The sequence below is a fragment of the Ursus maritimus genome, unplaced genomic scaffold, assembly GCF_017311325.1.
Source record: "Ursus maritimus isolate PB19 unplaced genomic scaffold, ASM1731132v1 scaffold_1, whole genome shotgun sequence".
Classification (NCBI taxonomy): Eukaryota; Metazoa; Chordata; class Mammalia; order Carnivora; family Ursidae; genus Ursus; species Ursus maritimus.
Genome location: NW_024423343.1, coordinates 59,556,172 through 59,581,533, shown reverse-complemented (window position 1 = coordinate 59,581,533; position 25,362 = coordinate 59,556,172). Strand labels below are relative to the sequence as shown.

Sequence of the window (25,362 nt, the reverse complement as noted above, 5' to 3'; positions counted from 1 at the left end):
ACTCCTATCATATATCAGAGTCTTAGCTCAGCGTTTCGTAATCTCATTCAATCTCTACAGTATTCTTGTGAAGTAGATGACATTATCTTTTACTTGCAAATGAAAAAACTGAGGCCCAGAAATATAAATACACTTTCCCAAGCTCACACAGCTAGTAAGTAGGTAAAATCATGCCTCAAAACCAAATCAGTCTGGCTCTGGAATTCTATTATCTTTTCATTGTGCATTTTTTCAAAATCTTGTAAAATCTTAACTATTAAACTTTCCAGTTTAACCTATTCATCTTAAATTGCTGTGTAATATTTGGCCCAATAATAAATGCTAATGACCTGTAGAACCAGGTAGGTTTGTAGATAGATAGATGGGTTTTTGTTTAAGGTGGTTTGAAGGAAGCTGGCAATGAATCAACAATTGAGAGATCTTAAAGTGGACAGAAAGAATTGAAGTAATAATATGATGCTTGAAAGATTAGGTGCCTAAGAGATTCTTGTCAGTGGATAATATTGCCAGAGAAACTTACCTGTGTGGGTGTTTAATTTGCTGTGTTGTAGGTCTTATTTTCCATGCTATGAAATGTAGGAAATTTCCTTTATGTATATTAGGGTCAAAGAGAGCATTTTCTAGGGCTTCCTCTGCTGGCTTTCTATTAGTAATTAAGATACCCAGTTGCCAGAAAAATGCTGGTACTAATGATGTAAATAATTTAGGAAAGAAATTAATTTCAAGGTCCAACAGCAGAGATCAATGTTTGTAGCAAATGCAAATAGAAAAATAGAGAAAGGATTATTTAAGCTTACTTTTTTATTTTAGAATTCCTATTTGGCTATTGAATCTCTTTTGAGTTATGGGGAAGAATACTTCCAATGGTACTGGAAACTTTCCATTTCAGACAAATAGTAGTAAAACTTTATACTTGGAGGGGGGCATGATAAGCATTGGTGTGTGAGATCAACTTTCTGAGTTGGTGATAACATTACAAAAGTACTGTCTTTGGCCTTTTTTAACTAAGAGATAAACTCTTCGCAGCCTCAGTGGAGAATTCTGAAACTGATCAATGGACTGGTTGGTTTCTAGAGAAAATGGTCATTTGGAAATATTGAGAGAATTAGATGATTAGATAAGGACCTTACTAAATGAGAAACTCCACGGTGAGGGGGCTCCATGGGTCTATGGTAATTATCCTCTTTTCACACCCAAGGCATATCACACCTAATTGCTAGGCACCTAATAGTCATTTCACACCTAGTAGATCATGACTCTTCCCTAGCGAGTGGTGACTTGACCTCACTTTTCTTCTCATAATAGCTCCAGACAGCTACCGTTTGCCTTTCAGAGTTGCCTTTTGAGGAGAAATCTGTCTGCCACTTTGAGTTCTAGACGTTTTGCTTGGTAATATGTAGAATATAAAATATCCCCCATTTAAGAAGACTGAGTATAAAGAAATGAAGTGTGTGCTGATTACTTTCATTAGAGCCAACACTTGTAAATAATAAATCTCTTCGATGTTTAACTTTAATTTACAAAGGTGATGTAGTCCCAAATTCGCAGGAAAATTTGTGTAAAGCAAGATGAAACAGTTATAGTAAGTTGAGCTTTGAACCATCTTTATAATGGACAACTATTTCTTACTGTGACAAATGAAGAAGACCTAGTTTTACTCCTTCAGAAGCAATGACCATATAATCTGGTTTTAAATAAATAAAAGGTAGCATTAGTCCAAGAAGTAATAAATGTATTATTAATCCAAGATCAAGTATCATTAGTCCAAGAAGTCTGGTATTAGAGGGACAGATTCTGGGAACAATCTGGGTTCCGTTTTGAAAGCATTAAAATGATTTGTTACTGTGTAGATAGCTACAGATTTATGTACAGATGAATGTGTGTATCATTTGCATAACTTCAGAATGGACTATTAAAACTGTTAGGACTGTTATAGATCAGCAGCCTGCAAGTGTCAAGGCAAACCTCATTTTCATAGGATAGTTTTGACAGTATAAAATAACGTCAGTTAGAATTAAAAAGTCCCTAAAAGGTGAAAATATTTTAGAGGAAATGCAGAGTGTATTGTATAAACTTTTTGCTGTTCTGTCATATTACTACTCTTAATAGATCCTAATGTTTTTATTACTGTAAATTTAGAAAATTTAATTGTTAATTTTAGTTTATTTCAAATTTAGGATGCCAGACATTTGCGTTGTTGAGAGTCTAAGTAATTTTAATCTTCTATTTAAAGTCCCCTGTAAGTCTGGCTCCATGTTTTCTTTCCAGCCTTCTTACTGGACTAATAGTTGTAAGATACACTTATGAGTTTAACCTCTCCCATGAGCCAGCAGGACCATAGGTAAGTCATGGGATGGTTTCTTCCCCTGTAAATAAAAGAACTACACAAAATCTGTGGTTTTAGCACTTTATTTGGAGAAACCCTCTGAGAATCTAATGAAAGCTGTGGATCTTTATACCCAGAAAACTGCTGATTCATACGAAGTGTTGTGTATAACTTCAGGAGCTGCAGTGTTCTCTGAAGCCATCCACACTTGAGTTTAAAGATCCCCTGGATTGTAGATTTTTTGATTTTCAAAATATGTAATTCTTTATTTCTATCCTACACAATCCTGTTGTCTAGCTATACTATATTATAATAATATACTATTATACTCATTATTTCAGCTTTCAGTGTCCTTTCGTAGCCCCTTATCCATCCTCACCTTTAAAACCCTTGACTTAAAGCACAGTTCAGATATCTTTTTTTTTTTCTGTGAAGCTTCTTCAGTCAGAATTAATTTTCTCCTTAGAACTTTGTACGTCCATTATAGCCCTTAAACTCGTTGGTCTTGTATTACAGTTATTAGAGGGCTGTGTGTCCTCTGTCTTCCCTTCCTCTTCTTATCTGTTCCTTAACAGATTATGACTATCTTGACATCAACAGCTATGTTCCTATTAGTTTTGTAGTTGAATGGTGCCTTACTAATAGTAGTTGTGGAATAAATGCTTGCTAAATTAATTTGAATTTGTCACTCAGTTGTGATGACTGTGTGTTACGTTATGTGCTATATCCTGGGAAAGTTGCCCCCGCCCCCTAAAAGTAGGTGGTGTGAAACAGAAGCATAGAGAAAGAACTGCATATATGGGATGAATTTAAAGAATGGATAGAATTTAGGGAGCTGCAAGGGCATTATCTGGGAGAGATGAAGAGAAATGAGAGGACTCGTGTGTTTTACCTGTATTTCCTCAGCAGTGAAATTAGTTTATTTTTACTGAAAATAGATAGATATTAAAATTTAGCTTACAGTTTTTAATTAAGCTTTGTATTTTACATTTTTGGCACTTTTGTTTTTATAGGTTCAAGAAAATTCCCCAGGACATAGAGCTGGACTGGAGCCATTCTTTGATTTTATTGTCTCTATTAATGGTTCAAGATTAGTAAGTTTAAGCTGTTTGTAGTTTCAACTAATATTTTGTAATCTTTTGAAAATATAATTTTTCAGATTATTTGGGGTGGGTGTTTATTCAATAGTTATAAACATTATATGGAGTATGATACCATTTTATAAAAATTATGTTAGGAAACATGAAAATGTCAAATACAGAATACTATACTTCAGTGATAATCTCAGGAGAATAAAATAGCTCCCAGTGTTTTTATTAAGAGACTTTTATATGTTGAATAATTTTTTTAAGCAGAAATAAGATGAAGAAGTTTGCCTTTTCAATGATTTCAGACCTTTGTACATTTGGATTAGTAAAGACTCATTCTCAAATAACATCCGTTTGCTTGGAGCTAAATTTCATGATACATAAACAATGTTTTTAGAACTAGATAGGTAAGTCCCAAAAGTACAGAATTAAAACCGCCTTGTGTAAGTTGCTTTCAGTTTACTTATAGTAAAGTCTTGAAGGAAAAAAATTATAATTTCAGCAAAGGAAATTCTTATGACAATGGCTGTTTGGTTTTTTTTTCTCACAGCAGTTTTAAGTTTTTGTTTATTATTTATCAGCATCTTCTACATAATGGCGTTTATTCATTTATGTAATGAAATATTTAACATGCTGCTTCCGTTTTTCTTTCCTGCCAGTTCCTAATAAATAAATAAGATGTATATTTAGGAGTGCTGACCAGAATTAAACCACAACCTCAGCAAATGTTCTAGATTTTAAAATCAAAGTCATACCAACTGTGTTAATAATGTGACTTCTTGTGGAGTATTTTGGTTTTTTAACATTAAAGCCCTAGAGCACTTCAAGTAATGTAGGGTTGCAAAATCCATAATCCATAGTCAGCTTTTAGAAAAAAGTCTGAAGTTGGAAACGTAAGAGTTGTTCTTAATATTCAACATTCTTTCACTTCAAGGAACATTTGAATGTAAATGACAGCTTTACCTGTTGGATGTTTCATTTATGTTAATTATTAATATTACTCTCGTAGGGCCATAGGATGCTTAAGCTAAGATAATTAACATTAATTTTTTATTTATTAAGAAAAATGATTTCTGTGTGTTCACAGAATAAAGACAATGACACTCTTAAGGATCTACTGAAAGCAAATGTTGAAAAGCCTGTAAAAATGCTGATCTACAGTAGTAAAACACTGGAGCTGCGAGAGACATCCGTCACACCCAGCAACATGTGGGGCGGCCAGGGCTTGCTGGGAGTGAGCATTCGTTTCTGCAGCTTTGATGGGGCAAATGAAAACGTTTGGCATGTATTGGTAGGTATTAACTGTGAGCTGTTACTTATAGGTTTTGAAACGATGTAGAAGGATGCTGTCTTCATCTTAGTTGGATTGTAAAGGTGTTATTAGGCTATTTTTAGTTTCTGAAAATTAGAATTCATTGCTGTGGGTTAATAGATTTTAAAAGTTTAGGAAGAGAAGCAAAGATAGATGCCTAAGAACTATTGTTCTAGTGATTCATCCATTAGAAGGAGAAATGTCAAAGCAGATAGCTACAGATAGCTAAAATAATAAATATTTTAAATTTTTATTAAGTATGTGATTTTTTATGCTTGCGATTTAAATATATATATTCTATAGTTTCTGATACATGTCTAACAAGATAGAAATACAAGGGTTTTTTTAAATCACTAAAATTAAGGACTATGAACTGTAAAATTTGGAAGATTATTTTATATACATTAATTTTGGGGTGTGTTTTTGTGTTATTCTAGGAAGTAGAATCAAATTCTCCTGCGGCACTGGCAGGTCTTAGACCTCACAGTGATTATATCATTGGAGCAGACACAGTCATGAATGAGGTAATTGGTGTGTTTATTAATAATGAAAGTTATAACATTTTCTCATTCATGTTTAAGTTCAGAAGTATATTTACATAGTTTACATTTAGAGTTGAGATTTAGGTCTTTGTAATCAAGATAACTGACGCATCAGGGTGTTAAACAGAACATCTGGGAGGTGGCTTATAAGGTGGAGCTGTAAGGAAGAATCCATACCGCATGGCAACGGCACAGATTTGGTGTATGAGCTACAGAAATCTCCCACAGGAGCAGCTGGGTGGCTTGGTCAGTGAGCGTACAGCTCTTGATTTTGGCTCAGGTCATGATCTCAGGTTGGTGGCTCCCCAGGGGGTCCCTGTGCTCAGTGGGGAGTCTGCTTGAAGATTCTCTCCCTCTGCCACTCCTCCCACTCTTGTGCGTGCATGTGCATACAGCACACTCACTCTCTCTCGAATGAATCTTGAAAAATAAACCAGTCTCATATACCTCTAGACTAAATCAGATGCTCATTTTGGTTATTGATTTCATTTTCTCTTCCCCCTTTTAAGGGAACAAAATTGGCTCAGCTATATTAGATCCTTTTCCTTGTCTGTTAGCTAGTGGAAGTATATATTGCTAAATCGAAAACGAGAGAAAAATGAGAGACCCAGATAACCAGGTCTTAATAATGAAGAGTAGGGGCACCTGGGTGGCTCATTTCCATTGAACGTCCGAGTCTTGATGTTGGTTCAGGTCATGAGACTGAGCCCTGTGTCAGGCTCCATGGGGAGTCTGCTTGAGATTCTCTCGCGCTCCCACTCCCTGTGCACGCTCACTCGTGCTCTCTCTCAAATGAAGAAATAAATGTTTAAAAGAAGATAATGAAGAGTAAAAGCAGAATATATAGAATTTGGGTGTAGAAGAGTTTTGCTAAAATTGCTGACTAGGTCTTAGGGAACTAGAGAGAAAGCATTGCACGTAGTAGATGGGTAAAATATTTGAAATCTTGTTTGGAGTATTGGTTTTAAGGAATGAATTTTATGTCTAGCAGCAGAGCCTACAGTTTGTACTAATTAACAGGTTTTCCAGGTGATTTTGATATTAGCCAGGTTTGAAACCCACTGTTCTTAAGTCCAGTAATATGAAAATGTTTTCCTCCTATGATGCTTTTGCAGTCTGAAGATCTGTTCAGCCTTATTGAAACACATGAAGCAAAACCATTGAAACTCTATGTGTATAATACAGACACTGATAACTGTCGAGAAGTGATTATTACACCAAATTCTGCATGGGGTGGAGAAGGCAGGTAAGGTCATTTTTTAGACTGTTATGATTGCTTAAACTTACCAGTAAACATTGTAAACATCATTGCTTTTATTTTGAAACAAGTTATTTATTATAAGACTTCTCTTGTGAAAAGGGAAGAGCTAACCTGGAATATTGAAACCAGTAATCCATTTTTTTGAAGCCCATATTTAGGTAGTATGGGGTGTGTGTGTGTGTGTGCGTGTGTGTGTGTGTGTGTGTGTGTGTGTGTAGTCCTTTAATGATCTAAGAGCAAACAGCCTTGTTTGATTTTGTTATTTTAATAAAATAGTTTTCAGTTTTATTTTCCCAGTTCCCTTCCCCAACAGTGGGACAATACAAGTGTAACTTTCTCTAGCTGTTGGGGAAATTTCTTAGCATTTTGTGGAAACTGTTGGCTTTCAAAAATGGACAGACTGATTTCAACCAAAAGTTAGACAAAATTGCAACAACAGTAAAAAGCAACTTTAGAGGGGTGCCTGGGGTGGCTCAGTCGGTTGTGTCTGCCTTCAGCTTGGGTCATGATCCCGGGGTCCTGGGATTGAGCCCTGCATCACGCTCCTTGCTCAGTGTGGAGCCTGCTTCTCCCTCTGCCTGCCACTCCCCCTGCTTGTGCTCTCTGTCTCTCTGACAAATAAAATCTAAAAAAAAAAAAAGGCAACTTAGAGAGATTATCAAGCCAAGTAGAGAACAAACTGTAGAGAATCAGTTTTCCAGGATTGTTCAAGTCAATTCCCTAATTTCAAAAAGCCAAAGTAAAGCATGCAGACTTAACTTTGCTTCTTTAGGTCTTTCAGCTGTTGTTTAAATTGTACGAGTTTTTCATTATTTTGAAAGCCTTGTTTAATTGAGGAATTCTTGAGCATAAGCCATAATTACAGGAAAGCCTAGGATTTGGAAACTTTTCTAAATATTTTGTAAAAGTTCCAACATTTGCTGGGAAGAGGATGACTTAGTTGAGGCAGGCAGAGAAAGACCCTATGTGTTCATAATATCTTTCCCTATGCTGCCTGAGATTCTATAGCTGACTATATATTGCAACCAGAATGCTAGCTTGCTGCAATTTGAGAAAATAGAGGTATCACCTTAGAATCTGGACTGTCTGGGCAGTTCTTTTTTTTTTTTTTTTTTTTTGAAGATTTTATTAATTTATTTGACAGAGGGACAGCGAGAGAGGGAACACAAGCAAGGGAAGTGGGAGAGGGAGAAGCAGGCTTCCCACCAAGCAGGGAGCCCAATGCGGGGCTCGATCCCATGACCCTGGGATCATGACCTGAGCCGAAGGCAGACGCTTAACGACTGAGCGACCAAGGAGCCCCTGTGTGGGGCAATTCTTGGTCAAGTTATTGTCCAGGTTTGTAAACACGCAGAAATATGATCTTCTCAGGGCATTCAGAATTGACTCATTTCAGAAGGACTGCCTCATATAAACTAAATTTGTAGAGAAGCTGCTGTATTTATTAGAATTGCAAATTTTTAGTTTATAATAGAAACATTTCCCCTCTCCAGATAGAAGAATACTCAGGTCAGATTAGTATCACAAGAGTACTTGGTAAACACAGAATCGAAGTGCAAGGAAGAGATTCTGCTAATGGTGAAGTTCAGCTGCAAAGAACATCACTAATTCTAATAAGAAACTTGTTTTAAAATGCCCCTACCTCTGAAAGGCTATCATTGATCAGTTTAAATGATTTAATCTTACTTTTTTCCCCTAAGTCTGAGATCTAGTTCAGTGAGGATTGCAGATTTGATGGTACAAGGGACGAAAAGTGAGCCAAGGAATAAGTAATTTTGTAATACGAAGCATCATTGTAAAATCAGATTTGGATTAGAAAGAGCTGGAGTTGGCCACTGCTTGCTCTCCCAGCTTTTGGTGGTGGTAGTATCCACAGAAATAATAGATGCCTTGTCAGGAGAGAGGCACAGAGATAACTGTGCGTGGCCTTCTCAGAAAATATCAAGTAGTTTGGGAGATAAAAGCAATCACGATGGAAACCCAAGGTGGAATCATTGTGAAGGGCCTTACCATGGTCGAAATTTGGGTACACCTTGGGCAGTGGGACTGTGAAACACTGGACCCGTGGGGGCGGTCGCTGGTTCCAAGCAGTAGAAACCAACTGTTGCTGTCATAAGCAAACATGAATTTATTGCTGTGGAGTTGCTCCTATAATCAGAGAAACAGCTAAAGAATCAGACATGGGAAAGACAGGACTTAACACCATTAGGGAGTTGGAGAGGAAGGAAATTAGCAGTTTTTATTAGTATTCTACTGAAGGGATGAAGCCATTTCTGTTTTTTTTCTGTCACTCCCAAGATTTGCAGCCATGGGCAAGAGAGGTGGATTGGCCTGGTTTGGGTTATGAGCCATTCCTTGGTTTGGACAAGGCCTCTTGATGGACAGTCCCACCAGCACTGTGCACAACGTGGAGAAGTAATTCTCCAAAGGGAAGAAGGAAAAAGAAATATTGGGAGGCCGGCAGACTATGAAAAGAAGCAGTGTGATTATGTCTTATTAAAAAGATGCCTCTGGTGGCAGTGGGAGGATGAAGTAGAAGGAATCTGGATTAACTTGGATTGATTTGTGTCAGGTTCTGAAATAGAACTTGGGGCTGTGTAAATGACATCATCGTACAGAAGTGCGTGGAGTTCTTCAGTGGAAAGGCCATATGTCACTCGTTCAGCTAATAATTATTAAGTGTCTGCCAAGTGCCAGGAACTATTATGGCAGTAAACAAAATGAGATCTCTGCCCTCAAGGACCTTAACATTTTATTGGGGGAGACAGAAAATAAATAAATGTGCAGTGTGGTAGATGATGATAAATGCTTGAAGAAAAATAAAGGATAGTGTCTGTGGTGGAGGTCCGGGCGCTGTTTTATAAAGGGTGGTCAGAAGAGACCTCTGATAGGATGACATTATTTAAAAGAATGGAAATTGGTTTTGTATTTCAAAACCTCAGAGAAATGCAAGCTGTGATTGATGATAATAACTTTAAGAAAAAAATATTTTCGTAGCCTAGGATGTGGCATTGGATATGGTTATTTGCATCGAATACCAACACGTCCATTTGAAGAAGGGAAGAAAATTTCTCTTCCCGGACAGATGACTGGTACACCTATTACTCCTCTTAAAGATGGGTTTACAGAGGTAAGATAACTTTACTACCGATGACATCATACGGTTTCCAGTAAAACAAATCACGTGTCAGTGTGTGTGGTGGTAGCACTCGTGGAGACAGGGCAGGTGATGAGTTGAGTGTTGACCGTGATGAATTTGAAGTTCCTGTAGGATATCCAGATGAGTAGCCGATGGGCCTGGATTTCAGGAACAAGGATAAGGCTAGAGATACAGATTTGGGAATCATCAGCAAAGGGAAGGTAATTTAACCTAATCAACAGTGATAAAAATTTTCAAGGATTGGGCCTTAGTGGGTCAGAGGACTGAGACTGGAATCTTGAACATTCCTAATACTTAAATGGATGGGCAGAAAGGGGATCCAGCAAAGGGAGCACAGAAGCAGTCCAAAGGGAAGACAGAGCTTCAAGAAGAAGGGCATGTCGACTGTGAGGTACTGAGAAGGCCGGTGGGGGGAGTGAGAAGCACGTGTGCTGGGCCAGAGCATTTCAGAGACTGGCGGGGTGCAGGTTCCGGTCACAGGGAACAGAGGGTAAGCAGTGGGTGACAAGGTGATGATGAGAGCTGGTGCTTACTATTTCCAGAAACTGCACTGGGAAAGCAGAGCAAGATGCTACGTGGGAACTGCTACAGGATCAAAGTGAGGCTTTTTAAGGAATAAGATGTTTGCACAGGCTTATAGGCCTTTACCAGGTTTTCTGTGCAAGCCTCACGGGACAGTTAACTCTTGTCTGCGTGAATAAGTAAAAACCAAACATTCAGAAAGAAAATGTTACAGTTGGAAGGGCTGCCACCACTGTCATTTTATGGTACACAGTTTGGCCATCCCCAATTCTAGAGAAAGTGAAGAGGAGCTAGAGAAGTGGAATGTTTCCGCACTGTCCACCGCTGCCATTGGCCGATGGCCAGAGCCCATGTCATTACATGTTTAGATTCTTAACGCCATGTCGGCTGCTCCTCATCAGTGGTTTCTGCCCCAGAGAAGCCTCTCTCGGCAGTCTGAGAAGACCAGAGGGTGAAATGGCAGCTAGGGAAAAGGGCCAGAATACAAGTTGTGTTGGAATGGCCAGAGGGCACTGGAGCCAGCAGAAGTTGGAGTTTCCAGAGGTGAAACCACCCAGCCATAGAATCCATGTAGATTTACTTATCCCTCCGCGACCCCGGAAGGTTGAGGTCTGGCTGCCACCTTCACTCACTGATGAGTAGAGATAAGATGGACTGACAAGGTTAGACATCTTGAGAAATGTCTAAGGACTCTATCATATTATGAAGACTTCGAGCTGATTTCTTCCATGAACAATGAAAGTTAAAAACTGGCTAAGAACTCAGAGAAGAGGAAAGGCGGAATAAAATGATTTGGGGACAGCTACAAAGGAGGAAAGGTAGAGTCTCCTCCTAGAACAGTGTGTGTAATGGGGGAGATGCCACGTGGCAAGAGACTGGAAGCAACAGGATAGGGAAATGTTTACAGCGCGTGGTCCCTGACATGTAACAGAAATAGGAAGGGGTGTCTGAAGGCAGAAGTGCCAGATGAAAACTTTTGACAGCGAATATGATCAAAAACGGTATCTGTTAAAAAAATAAAACAAAGGAGCAAACAAAAAGAGAGAGAGAAAGAGGCAATCCAAGAAACGGACCCTTAACTATAGAGAACAAACAGATGGTGACCAGAGGGGACGTGGGTGGGGGGGGTGGGTGAAATAGGTGATGGGATTTAAGGAGGACACTTGTGATGAGCACGGGTGATGTATGCAAGTGTTAAATCACTATTTTGTACAACTGAAACTAATTTCATACTGTATGTTAACTAACTGGAATTTAAATAAAAACTTTTTTAAAGAAGGTATCTGTAGGACCAGTGAGAGGCAATAGCTGTATGTTCTTTCAAGTAAACTTGAGTAATTTTTTCTTTCTTTCCTTTTTGGCAGGTCCAGCTGTCCTCAGTTAATCCCCCATCTTTGTCACCACCAGGAGCTACAGAAATTGAACAGGGTCTGTCTGGACTTTCTATTAGCTCAACTGCACCAGCTGTCAGTAATGTTCTCAGTACAGGTGTGCAGAAAACTCTACTCTCTTCAACCTACTTTGTTTTATATGATACAGATTTCTCTTTCTCAAGCTATAGAATTTTAAAAACTAATGCCAGTGTACTTTGAAAACTGTTCATATGCTCTGCATTTAAACCTCTTCTCGGTGTATTTTAGAGTCTAGGCTTCATTCAGCTTGGACATATTGTAGAGTCAGAACTCCACCTTTAAATTCTGTTTAATTGCTCTATTTTCTCAACAACTGTTTGCAGTATCCCCTAGGTAGTAAACACTGCAGATACAGAAGTGAGCCGGACACCATTCTCTTCCTAGGGGTTCGGTCTTGCTCAGGGGACACGTGCATGTCTTCCTCCCTTTTCTTATTTCTTGTTCTAACGAGTACTGTCCTTTTTTGTTCTGGTTTTTTTCCAACAGCTTTATCGATACATAATTCACATACCATACAAGTCACCCATTTAAAATATATAATTCAGTGGGATTTTTTTCCGTGTATTTGCATAGTTGTGCAGCCGTGGTGTTGGTCAGTTTCAGAACACTGGATTACCCCAAAAGAAACCCTTGCCTTACAGTCACTCACTGTTTTTCCCCAACCCCTCAGGCCTAGACCATTCCTAATCTTTCTTTTTCTGTGGATTTGCCTAATCTAGACATTCCATGCAACATGCATGGTGTCTGTGACTGACTTTTTTCACTTAGAATGTTTTCAAGGTTCATTCATGTGGTAGCATATACTAGTACTTCCTTTCTTGGCTAAGTAATGTTCCATCATATGGACATTTTATTTACCCATTTTATTTATCCATTAACAGTTGTGGGACATTTAGGTGGTTTCTACTTTTTGGCTTTTATGAATAATGCTGCTACAAACATTTGCGAACAAGATTGTTTTGCATGAAACTGTGTCTTCATTTTTCTTGATTATATTCTTAGGCCTGGGATTGCTGGGTCACATGATATAGATCTTAACTTTGTATGTTGGTAGAGTTCATTTTTCCATTGCCTTTTTAAAAACCACGTGTTTTCTGGTTTTGTTCCTTCATAATATACCAAGAGTATATAATTACTCAATAAATGTTCAGTAAGTGTAAGAAAAATACTGACATAGTTTAGCTTTATTTCATTAATACCTTTTATTCTTGAGCTCCTTTTAATATTTATGTTCACATTCCACTTTGTCCTGGAATGAATTTAAAATAGATGCATTCACCAAGATGCAGTTAAGGTCAACAGTATGATTTTTGCACTTGGTCCCCTCGGTTCAAATCCCAGCCCTTTTCAGAGTCTTAATTTTCATTCCCAAAGGTGTGTTTTTCTAGATCAAATTTAAAATTTTAGTTTTTTTAGAATTAAAAATTTCAAACATAGCCTAAAGTAGACGGCATGGTATTATGAACCCTCTCACCCCCACCCAGCCTCACTAGTTTGCACTATGGTGACCTGCTTCTCTACCCCTTGCTCTTTGCTGTGTTTTTCCTGGTATTTTTGAAATATAATTTGCATACCATAAAATTAAGTACTGAATGTATACAACTCCATGATTTCTAGTAAATTTATGGAGTTGCGCAGTCATCACCACAATCCAGGTTTAGAACGTTTCCTAGATGAAATACTAATGTCATCAATATTAAGTCATAGATACAGTTGGGAGGGAATTTAAAGTCCGTTTCATATGAGTAGTGTTGGAATCCTTTTTTATATTGTGATATTTTTCTTGGATTCCATCAGATGGTCTTCTAGTTTATTCCTGAATAGACTTAGTACAGGTGGGCTGGTGTAACGCCCACGGCAGCAGACCGTTCTGTGTCTACATAACTCTTTCCTATTTTAGAGTAAGTGTTCCAGTGCCATATCAGAGCTCTTCTGATTTTGAGATAGCTGACATCTCTCTTCAAATCTCAGTTTCTTTTTGACATTTTAAATCTTCCCTCATTACATTATAGTTATACTTGTCTTATGAGCACATGCACTGAGATCCCTGGCCTTGTTATACTGTAGAGAAATGGCTTCTTGAATATTAAAAGACAGAAATGTAAATCAGTTGCTCAGAAGAGACTGAAATCAACACTTTCACTTTGAGAAAATCAATTTAAAAATTGAATATTGCAGCAACATGACATGTGAGAACCCACTGTTTTTTTCTTACCTGTCTTTGTTTTTCATAAATTGCTGCAAAGTGGCCCAGTTAGTAACTGTAGAAACGTTAAAAGTATCTTAAAAAATATTTATATATGGATTTGAAAATTTGGGGATTATAAAATTTTAGAAAGTGGATATATCCTTTTGAAATGACATTAATCAGTATGACCTTTTTGATACACTCCTTTATGTTTCCTGTCCCCTCCGCTGCTTGATCTTTCTGCAGAGAACTCACACCATTCTACAGGCTGTGTACTTTACTTGTTCAGTATCAGTCTCCCTTTTCTTGCCCCTCATTAGAATATGTCCTCCAGGTAGTGATTTGCAATTTCTTTATGCTGTAGAGTGCATCCATGCCTAGAACAGCGTCCAGCATATAGTAGGTGTCCCCAAAAACCTCGATTGAATGAACGTAACAGTTACCCAACTTCTTTGAGAATCTGATGAAAGCAAAGACTCCTACTTTTACATGCCTCCAATTTCTGCAGAAAAGTAAATACATGAAAAAAATAAATAACTATCTGAAAAGGGTTGCTTCTTGTTTTTAGGCACAACTCATCCCTGCTACCATATTTAAGCAGTTTTCTAAAAGACAATCTGGAATCCATGTAGATACATCGTTACTATTATTTGGACAGCAAAACCTCTCGCATGAGTAGGTGGTAGACATTAATAGATACCCTTTATTGTGTAGTATCCTGAGTTACTTGCATTTGAAGAACATAACCTCCTCAAGCTAGCATCAGTAAAAAGGCTTCAAAGGAGAGTCAGGAACCTGTCCGTTTCCTGTCAAAAGGAAATGGAAATTCAGGAAGCCAGGTCATTCTCTCCATCTCTGGAGGCCCACGTATTGTCTCTTTCAGGCCATTTGCATCGCTCTCCCCTTTCACAGACCAGCATTCATGGACTCACAGGGCACATGCCCCCTTAACCCCCAGCAGCCCTAGGTTTATGTGGTGTGTAGTTCAGGAGCCTAATAGACATTGACTAGAATCCTTGAGTTGCGTTTCTTTCTTTCTTTTTTTTTTAAGATTTTTATTTATTTATTTGACAAAGAGGCAGCGAGAGAGGGAACACAAGCAGGGGGAGGGAGAGGGAGAACCAGGCTTCCCGCTGAGCGGGGAGCCTGATGTGGGGCTCGGTCCCAGAACTCTGGGATCATGACCTGAGCCGAAGGCCAACACTTAATGACTAAGCCACCCAGGCGCCCCTTGAATCGCATTTCTGAACTTCTAAAACAGTTTTCTAATCTAGCTCTGCTTAGGTCAGATGTAAAACTCTTGTCCAGAAAACTTACTGGGGTGGGTTTGCAGAGCCTCCTACCCCGTTAGGCCAGACTCTGCTACAGTCTTTGTTAAAGGCCACAGGCAGAGTATGTAGACCAGCCAAGGCAGACGCTGAAGCAGCCGGAAACCAGGACTGAAATTAAGGCCTTCCCGTGGTGAGGAAGGAGGGGGCAGAAGACTGTTCTAATAAAGTCTGTCCGTTCTTTGTCAACTGAATTCGTTAGAAATTGTTTTAAAGGTCGTGGTTTTGTTTCAGGTGTCCCAACAGTACCATTATTGCCACCACAAGTAAACCAGTCCCTCACTTCTGTGCCACCAATGAACCCAGCTACTACATTACCAGGTAAGCAGCAGGAGACGAGGGATGGGTGTAGTAATAATAGCATGACTAATATTGTGCATCTTAAAAAAAAACAATGAAAATAATCTTACCCCTTTGTGGTGACTTTTTATGTCTGTTCATCTCCTTGTATCTTTGCTGTAACTTTGTGATCAATGAGAGCAGATGGCAACAGCTGTCAGTTACCGGCTGTTAGCTGCTGAACCTCTGGCTCCTTACCGTCAGCCAGCTACCCCTCAGATGCAGCTGAGGCAGGGAGAAGCAGTGTGTACAAGTGTGTCCTTCAGGGCTTCCCGAACTAGGGCTTTCTAGGAGTTGTTTCTGTGACTAGATGTTGTGCCCTGAAAGAGAGCGTTCCAGGTCTTCAGAAGCTCTAACATTCCGTTAGACTTTTGTTCATTTTTCTTACTATTCCTAGTAAAGACCACGTGTCTTTATCCATTAGATAACAATCAAATATTATTTCAGGGATCGAATATACTTGAATTGTGAGAACCTTTAATTGTAAGACTAAGGCTGCCATTACACAGACGTACTAAGCCATTAACCAAACATGTACACACACACATTGGTGAAGAAGTGTGGTAAAATGTTGACAATGCGGGGAATTTGAGTGAAAGGTATATATGGGGTTTCTTTATATAAACTACTTTTGCAACTGTAAGTCTGAAGTTATTTCAGGGAAAAAAAATGAAAAAGCTGGAGGAGGGACTGTAAACCTCCGCCATCAAAGAGAAGTTGAGTTGCATTTACTCCCGCACTTGCTGAGCCCTGTCAGCCCTTTCTCCGCAGCGCTCAGGCCTTCGTCGTTCTGGCTCTCAGGTCTGGAAGTACTCGGATGGGTTTTAACCCTTACCTACTTAGCCATCTAGTCACGTAGGTACAGAAAGATGGTTCGCTGAAGTGAGCTGTTTTGCTCTTTTTCTTGTTAATGTGAGGACACAGAGCTGCCACCCAGTAAGTGGACTTCTGGTGTTCTCGCTTGGACGTGGGTAGTATTTGTCTCAGAACACAAGGATGGAATGTGTTCCCCAGAGGAAGTGGCTTACCTTTTGTTCTCGGCCTTCTCTCTAGGTCTGATGCCTTTACCAGCAGGACTGCCTAACCTGCCTGCCCTCCCCAACCTCAACCTCCCCACACCGCACGTCATGCCAGGCGTCAGCTTGCCGGAACTCGTGAACCCGGGTATGTTGCCCATCCTGCCTTCCTAGACTCTAATAAAAAGCTTTTATCCAGGAAAGCAAATCCTCTATTGCAGTTTTTTCCAGAATGGGCAGATCAGTTTACAAATTTCAGCTGCTTCAAATAAATATTAATCTTTTTTACTTAGAAAGCTTAGAAAAGAAGAGGAAGAAGAATATTTTTGTGATTCTCCTCTGCTTGGCCGCCTCCCCTCCATTTCCTCTCCTTGCAGCCCGACAGCCCGGTAAGGGCCGGCTGCAGAGATAGAGAACAGTGTCGCGGCGCTGTCGGAGCTGGCTTGCTTGGGTGGAAGGGGTACAGTCCCCCCAGTGGAGGTGAATGAACTCGCCGCCATTCTCCTGGCGCGGGCGGCTGCCACCAGCGGTGCTTGTTTTGAGTAGTCAGGCCCAGGACTTGGGCTGTGAAACCCTCATCCTTGCTCAGCTGGCTGCATTGTTACTTGATAAATATTCTCTGTTATTAACAGATGTTTTTATAATAAAAACTGTTGAGATTTTAGCTACAAATAGTTAAGCTAGCTGATGTTCACTTCCGCTCAGATTTTATCTGCTCTTCTAGTTAATGATTACCCACGTTACCTTTAACTTTGCGATGGCCACAGGTCAGGGCTATTATAAATTTCTAGTTTCTGTAGTTAGGCCCATGGGTGATGTCAGTGAGTGTACGTTGTCATGTTTCTGTCTGGATCATAACGGCGCCTGCTGTACCACCCCCCTCTGGGTGTATTCATTATCTGTCCTCATGAACCCATTTGCTTTTCAGCACAGTGGTTTAAAAAACAAAGGAAGACTGTAAACTCTAACGTTGACCTATCTTAGCACTCCCTTTGTTTTTTTCTTTTATGCCCTGTCCCTTTTCCCTAATTAACAGACTCTAATCTAAGCGCATTGAGGGTTTCGCCAGCCCAGGGGTTGCTCTGAACATGTACCTTCTGCCTTGCCTTTCTTAAAGAAGTAATACTCCTTCATTCTGCATTTTGAAATCATCACAATAAACCCACCAAGTGTAATGGTTACCAGCCAGTCACAGGGCTTGCAAGAGGCTGGGTACTTACAGTGGGGCTAATGCAGGGGAGGGGAGCCTACACTTCTTCGCCTTCAGGGGAGGGCTGGCCCGTCTCCTCTTGCTGTTGTCTGTCCAGAGGGCCGCTCTGACTCGCTTGTCCCTTGCTGCAGGAATGGGAGTGCCCTGTCCAACGCCCGTGTAGCGGCATTGCCTGCTGGGTGGGCTTCTGTCTGTCCTCAGTGAGGAAAATCTCTTCTTCTCTGAACTGGCTGAGTCACAGGGAGGTTTTGGAGTCTAGAAGCCCGGAACTTTTCCTCCTGGCCAGCTGGTCTGGCAGGGGGTGTTTAACTCTGTCCTGGCCTCCACCTGAGGAGAAGCACGGGTTGTGATGTGTGTTGCCCTTCCTGGGCTTCAGTTCCCTGGTGAAATGCAAATACGGTCATGTGATGATGACTGCTGCCTTTTTAGTGCTGGGAGGATGTGTGATCTGTGCCATTTTTGTCCTAGGTTTGCCACCTCTTCCTTCCTTGCCTCCCCGAAACTTATCTGGCATTGCACCTCTCCCCATGCCATCCGAGTTCCTCCCGTCATTCCCTTTGGTTCCAGAGATGTCTTCCGCGGCAAGCTCAGGGGAGCTGCTGTCCTCCCTCCCACCCAGCGGCAGCCCACCCTCCGACCCTGTCACGACCACCGCAAGGGCAGACGCTGCCTCCGCACCCGCTGTGGATGAGACACCCCCCACTCCCAAGGCCCCCGCCACTGTTGAGGACAGAGTCTGCGAATCCACCCCAGCCAGCGAGAAGCCTGTCTCTGCAGTTCCAGATGCAAGTGCCTCCGAGTCACCCTAGCTTTGAACCAGTCTTCGGAGTCGGCGTGGTGGGCTTATTTAACCACGGGAGCGTGTCTGGAAATGCAAACTATCATTAATTTCATACTAGTTTGTACCGTATCTGTAGGCATCCTGTAAATAATTCTAAGGGGAAAACTAAGGAAGAGGACGTGGGCTTGTATCCTGCCAAGTCGGGGCGGGGCTCACAGGCCGGGGAGGGAAATGTCAGAGAGTGCTTGTATTTTAAAACAACCAAAAAGAATCGTAAGAGTGGCTTGCTGCCAGGTTTCCACTGCCATTCTTGGGGGTATACATCTTTGGGAAAGGTGGTGACGGGGTATCCACTGGGCTCCCTGTACCCCTGCTGCTCCTTCTGTAAGAAAACGAAATATTTTATGCCTAGTACTCACACGCAACATTTCTTGTATTTTGTAAATCGGTTTTGAGAATGCAGACCACCTCACTAAATCGTGAAGGGAAAAACTATTTTACTTTTGGTCTCTGAGTCACATCTCTCTAAAGGTTTACACGAAAATCCCAACCGAAGATGTTGAAGTTACACAGTGTGCGCTACTAACTGACCATCTTATTCAGCCTGTACACAGATCTCTGTTTAGTGCTCTCAGAATTACTCAGACAACAGTTTGTAACTGCTGCTGTTGCTTTATACGCCCACCATAAAATGGCATTTAAAAAGAAATAAAGGAGATGTCGCACAGTTTTAAACCAGAAGGTGGCACTTTGTGGCTACTTATTCTAGCTCTGCTGGAGAAGCATAGATACAGCAATAAATTACGGTAATTTTATTTTTCTTCTTGCGGTGCATTTAAATGAGAACTAATTAACATGTATGTACTTGTGACTCTCCAGGATGTCGCACATCTTTAATGTAATTTTTCATGTCTTATGTTTGCTTTTTCCTAAGTTTTCTAAGAGATGGTAAGTTAAGTGGAATTGACTTATTGAATGAAATTAAATGCATATTATATCTGTTTTTTAAATAAGACAAAAGAGGTTCATTGGTTATTGACCTGGCAGTAGCATGACTGTTGCTTGGGGAGCAGCACATGCGATTGGGCTTCACCTCCTCAGCCAGAGACTGGGCGTAGCAGCACCGAGCCAGTGCATCTGATAGAGGGCCCAGTGCCAGCCAGTATTTCGGTTATATCCATGTCTGGAGGGGTTTGTCCTTCAAGCTAAATGATAAAAGAAGGCTCCAGCTCTGAGCATAGCTTCTTCTGTTTGTGTTGTAAATATTTCTAGAATATTTCTCTCAATTAGCAATCCTGTTTTTTTGAAAAAGAGCTTAGGTAGGAAAAATATTCACAAGTATATTTAAATGTTAGAATTTTTTTCTTTCCAGGATAGGAGGGGGTTGAGCAAGTTGTTATTGCATTCTAGAAGTTGCTCATATTTTTTTAAAATGTCTAGGAGATACCTTCGTGGAAAGCAAATAAATATGTTTTAAGCTTTAAAAATGATTTTAAAAAAACAAAAACTAAAAACAGCAGTTCTTCCATTGCAGTGATTACTTAACTCTTTTGAGGTCACAGTTCTCATTTGAGAATGATGACCGTGCTGGACCATCTTCCCAGAAAAATGTCCATAAGCATATATAAAACACTGAGCTCTGGGGAGGGAGAGATTCTTAGCACTGATTTGGAAGATGGGCACAGACTTGGCCTGTGTAGGCTCATTGGATCTTCCTGAGGTGCAGAACACTTACTTTAGATATTCTCTGCTTCCTTCAGGAAAACCAGTTTCAGTGTTAAATAGGCAGGAGTCGATCCTGCACTGGGGCCAGAAACACGGATGTGATAGATAGTGTCCCTGCCAGGAGGCCACTTACTAGGGCCATGTCAGGGAGGGAGCCTGGTGGGATCAGTCCTCCAGGCACTTGGGAAGAAGTCCTCTAACCATGGCCCTGAGCTCAGGGCAGCCCATGGTGGGGGGAATCCCATGCAGTCAGAATTACCTTTGAAGCCCCTCTATCACTCTGTGCACACAAGAAAGACAGGAGGCAGTGGTAAGGGAGGACATCAGTGTGGAATAAACTCCATTATCACAAATATTCTAAAAATAATGATGACTTAAAGTTTATTTCTCCTGTGTTCAGAGAGCCCGTTGGAGGTAGTCTGGCAGAGGCAGGACTGGTCCGTGGCAGCGTCCGAGACCAGCTCCCATCTGGAGTTCTGCAGGGTCTGCTTTCCATTTCCATGGTCCTCCCACGGACACAGATGGCAGCTGTGGTCCCAGCCATGCCATTGTGGTTCCAGCCAGAAGAGAAAGGTACATTCCCCTTTCCTTTGGCCACAAATCAGAGCAGTGAAGTCTTTTTCCTGCCACATGCTCTGCTGTTACTGAGGAGGAGGAAGAGGAACCCAGTGAGGCCCAGTGAGCAGCCCTGCTGCGCACCGTGGAGCTGGACTGAGCCCTTGGCGCGGCCCACACTCAGCACCACTGTTCGCAGCAAGCTTTGGTGGGGTCAGAGGTAGCAATGTGGTGAGGGTGCTGGGGAGTTGGACGGGAAGCTTTCTGAGAGACAACATTTGACATGAAGAATTACTTAGGCAAAAGGGGAGGGGAGCAGACACCTTCTAGTTGGGGAAGTGTTTGAGGAATGGCCAGGAGTAGAGTGCACAGGGCCCTGAGGGCCAGGCTGGGGAATGGGGCTTTGTCTTAACAGGAGCCACTGAGGGAACTCCCTGGGGGACAAGCTCAGATCTGCCTGTGAGAAACCCTGTCTAGCAGCGGGGAGGCTGGAAGGGACTGCACAGTCCCTCCAGGGGCCACCAACCCAGAAATGAGCGAAAAGGAGTGAAGAGCTTCAGGGCAGACAGAAGAAATAGACTTGTAGCTGTCATCCAGAGGAAACTTTATTTTATTTTATTTTTTTAAGGATCTTTTAAAGATTGGTTTATTTGAGAGAGAAAGAGCCAGGGGAGTTGGGGGGATGGGGTAGAGGGGGAGAGAGTGGGTCTTAAGCAGGCTCTGCGCTCAGCCTGGAGCCCAACATGGGGCTCCATCTCATGACTCTGAGATCATGACCTGAGCCAAAACCAAGAGTCTAATGCTTAACTGACTGAGCCACCCAGGCGCCCCATCCAAAGGCCCCTTTGACAGCTAAGACTGAGTGTGATGATTTCACCCTTCCCCTTTGGTTTTGTTCCTGTTTTATCCTTAGTCCATTATTAAGCACACTTACTAAGAACAGTGAAGTTTAGCTCATTTCCTGACAATTGAAATAGGAAAGAAAATGAAAAAGACCTTCCCTATTTGTGAGACACCAACTACTGTTCAGGGATGGGCTCTGCCTCGGCCTGAAGGTAAAGGGCTCCCCTTTAATTATTTAACCACCCCGGCTACAATTGGAATCACCTCAATTAGAATATGGATTCCTGGGACCTTGGAATTTTGAGAAGCTTCCCAGGGGATGGGAACCACTAAACCTGACATTTCTCTTCCACACTGAACCCGTCCCTTCCCTGGCTCCCATTAGTGGCACCTACCCACACCTCCTCCTAGGTGGTCATTGAATCAGGCTGTTTCAGAACTTGGGGAGGTGAGAAGACAACACAAGGTCCTTGTCTACTAAGACATTTTACCACTTAGCAAAGTGCACATGTTAAGAGACTATTGCTTTTATTTATTTTATTGCTGATACTTTTTGCATTAGATCTAGGAAGAACAGCTTCCCGTATTGCTAACCAACACGTTCCTTTATAGGCTTCTTGCATATGAGCCAGTTTAAATAGAAGAATGGGGGATTAACGCCAAGGCCAGTTACTCACACAGCAGGACCACAGACCAGTGGAAGAGCAGGTGGGCCTGCTCTCAGGCTGGTAGCATCCTGGGCACTGGAAACCATCCACTGGTGGAGGTGGGCCCCAGGGCCTTGCAATGTTCTCAGAGTTGAGGTGGTACTGTATTTCCTGGCAACAGATAAAAACAGGCCCCTGTTCCACGAAGGCCACTGGGACTCAGGATAATAACAGTACACGCTCACTGCTGGTGGGGTGAATAAGGAAGCAAAGGGCTGCTTGGCTGGCTCGGTAGAGTATGCAGCTCTTGATCTTGGGGTCTTGAGATCGAATCCCACGTAGAGATTACTTAAAAAAATAAATGAACTCTTGGTTTTCTTTAAAAAATAAATGGGGCACCTGGGTGGCTCAGTTGGTGGGGCAGCTGCCTTCAGCTCAGGTCATGATCCTGGGGTCCTGGGATCGAGCCCCATATTGGGCTCCCTGCTCAGTGGGGAGTGTGCTGCTCCCTTTCCCTCTGCCCCTCCCCTGCTTGTGCTCTCTCTCTTTCTGTCAAATAAATAAAATCTTTTTAAAAATTGAAATTTAAAAAAAAAAAGTTGCTGAGCCAGCCCTGCAAAGCCCCTTTCCAGTACAATCTGTCAAGTGAGCAAGAGGTAGCAAACTGGCTTCCCTCCCAGACATGGTTCCTTTGAAGCGTTCTGTATACATTAAAATGTGAATTAATTGCCAACTTTAAGAACGTTTCACGTAAATCCAGATTTCTGGTTTCCCCCAAATCCCAAGATTTGGCAACACTGAGTAAATCCTCAGTCCCACAGGGAAACAAGGGCCACTGCGAGCCTAAGCCCTTCAGTTGGCCATATCCTCACCTGGCCCCTGGTAAGCTACCTGCCTGGCCCACCGGTGTCTGAATTTTGCAGTGTCTCAAGTATTGGAAGGGATGGGTAACAAACTGGAGGCTTTAAAAAGTTAGATGGTCCTGGGGCGCCTGGGTGGCACAGTCGTTAAAAAGTTAGATGGTCCAGAGCCCAGGGGATCCAGGATCAGAAAATAAGATGCTTCTGGGGTACCCGGGTGGCTTGGTTGAGCCTCCGACACTTGATATTGGTTCAGGTCATGATCTCAGGTTTGTGAGATCGAGTTCCGTGTCAGGCTCGCGCTGGCGTGGAATCTGCTTGATATTCGCTCTCCCCCTGTGCCTCTCCCCCTCGCTCTCAAAACAAAACACAAAAAAACCAAGATTCTTCATGGACTCCATTATTTTGGATCCATGAATCCTGGTGGAATGGACACTAGGGTTTATGAAATTTGAAGCAGTCGTGTAAACAATGATAAGCTCGGGGGAGAAATAGGCCTGGGCAGTGACTGGGACAGTGATGGGGATTTGGGTTTCACCAGCCTCTTCCTGAAGCGAATTTTGAAACCCCAAACCTATTATTTACCTTAACAACCAACTCTTGGAATTCATGATCAGTTCTCTCTCTTTTTTTTTGTTTTAAGATTTTTACTTACTTATTGGAAATAGAGCCAGAGTGAGCAAGCGAGCGAGCACAAGCGGTAGGGAGGGGCAGAGGGAGAGGAGAAGCAGGCTCTCCAGCGAGCCGGGAGCCCGAAGTGGGACTCGATCCCAGAACCCCCAGGATCATGACCGGAACGGAAGGCAGATGCTTAACTGATTGAGCCACCCAGCCACCCCTCCGTTCTCTTTTTTACATACCAAAGAGTGGGTTCTCAGAGGTCCTGAGTTCCTGAATGGCTTTCTTGCCCTTTACTCTCTGTGGCCTCAAATCCTGGTGGAAGAAAGTGGCTCACATTTGCCCAGCTCTGACCAGGGTGGCCTGGCTTGAGACGGGAACTAGTAAGTCTGCTTGAGGTTGTGGGGGAAGCATCTTTGAGAAGCATTTGAATTAGGGTGTCTGGTGGTGGGGTTATGGGAACTTCTCATTTCTTCTCTTATACACATGAGTATTGCCAGAATCTTTAAAAACACATTTGAATTACTTTTTAGTCAACAAAAACAATAGGGTGAGGGGCTGGCAGTCTCCAGCAGCATTTAAAAGGACTGTGTGGCGGGTCGTATACACAGGGAGCTTTCTATTAAGAAATCTCTAACACTGGTCCCAGATTAGAATTATCAGCGACATTGGCCTTAATAGACTCACACTGTGATCTGCAGTGTTGTATTTGTCAGTTTGGCCAGAAACGTTCCTATATTCTACATGTTCAGACAGCTGTGCTGAGCAGAGAGTCCCAAAGACTTGGCAAGATTCCGCATTGTTTTGGCATTTAGATGTCTGAAAATGTTAGCTGTCAGATACATGAAACATACGCCCTTCTACCATTGTTCCCTTTGAGATCAGCAGCTGAACAACCTGTGTGCCTTTGGGCAGTGGGGAACGGGACCGTGAGCGCATGCTCCGTTTGGTTAGGGAGCTGAAACAGGCTTCTGCTGCGTGAGTCCGGGGACTCAGAGTTCATTTAGTAAACAAGGCACTTACCCACCTTGTCCTCTGCCAAGTTTTTGTTTTTGTTTTCCTGGGATGACCAGAAATAAGGGCATGAAAACTCAATAGGCAATGAAATTCATTTTTCCAAATTCAGATCTCTACTAGGCAAGTAGTTTGTATAACCTGAGGGGAAAAACGCAACCCAGGGTCTTTGGCACTTTGGTGGTGGTGTGTTCCAGGGGAGGATAAGTGAGGGTTGATTGTACTTGGAACATGGAAAGAGGAAGAAGAGAGGAAAAAGAGGAGGGGGCCTTGGGCAAGCACAGATTCTGGACTTGATCACATGGACCCGTGTTGCCGAGTGTGACACATGAAGGAAAATTTTAATACCTGTATATTTAACATGTATTAAAAAAATAGAGTTGCTTTGGATAAGGCTAAAGTAGCTTCCTTTACAAATAAACTTTAGTGAGAAAAAGGAATCAATTTAAAGAGAAGTATTGACAGCAGGTGACAGGCGCCATGTTGGGCGAGTTTTCTTATTAATGCTCCCTGGCATCCCGGCAAGTGGCACTGATATCTCCACTTAACCGTTCAGAAACCTCCTCCAGTTCGCACAGCCGGAAAGCTATGGGATAGGAGCTGACTTCCGGTAGG

General features: G+C 41.9%; 1 protein-coding gene and 2 long non-coding RNA genes across 3 annotated transcripts in view; 1 reads left to right on the top strand and 2 right to left on the bottom strand.

The window, feature by feature from the left end:
• The window catches only part of GORASP2 (golgi reassembly stacking protein 2), a 35,162-nt gene extending 15,939 nt beyond the window's left edge, over positions 1 to 19,223 (top strand). The window contains exons 2-10 of the mRNA XM_040644031.1: positions 3,340 to 3,420; positions 4,502 to 4,705; positions 5,164 to 5,250; positions 6,384 to 6,514; positions 9,527 to 9,659; positions 11,576 to 11,699; positions 15,374 to 15,460; positions 16,532 to 16,642; positions 18,173 to 19,223. Coding sequence (XP_040499965.1) covers positions 3,340 to 3,420; positions 4,502 to 4,705; positions 5,164 to 5,250; positions 6,384 to 6,514; positions 9,527 to 9,659; positions 11,576 to 11,699; positions 15,374 to 15,460; positions 16,532 to 16,642; positions 18,173 to 18,513 — 1,299 coding nt within the window. The 3' untranslated portion in view covers positions 18,514 to 19,223. The remainder of the gene's footprint in view (positions 1 to 3,339; positions 3,421 to 4,501; positions 4,706 to 5,163; positions 5,251 to 6,383; positions 6,515 to 9,526; positions 9,660 to 11,575; positions 11,700 to 15,373; positions 15,461 to 16,531; positions 16,643 to 18,172) is intronic.
• On the bottom strand, positions 13,453 to 16,500 carry LOC121105811. The gene is made up of 3 exons (XR_005838516.1): positions 15,550 to 16,500; positions 14,512 to 14,617; positions 13,453 to 14,313 (listed from the first exon to the last, which is right to left on the bottom strand). It is a non-coding gene; the product is annotated as an uncharacterized LOC121105811 (long non-coding RNA).
• Positions 18,728 to 25,134, bottom strand: LOC103659553. The gene is made up of 2 exons (XR_567504.2): positions 23,976 to 25,134; positions 18,728 to 20,854 (listed from the first exon to the last, which is right to left on the bottom strand). It is a non-coding gene; the product is annotated as an uncharacterized LOC103659553 (long non-coding RNA).
• Between the last annotated feature and the right edge of the window lie 228 nt (positions 25,135 to 25,362).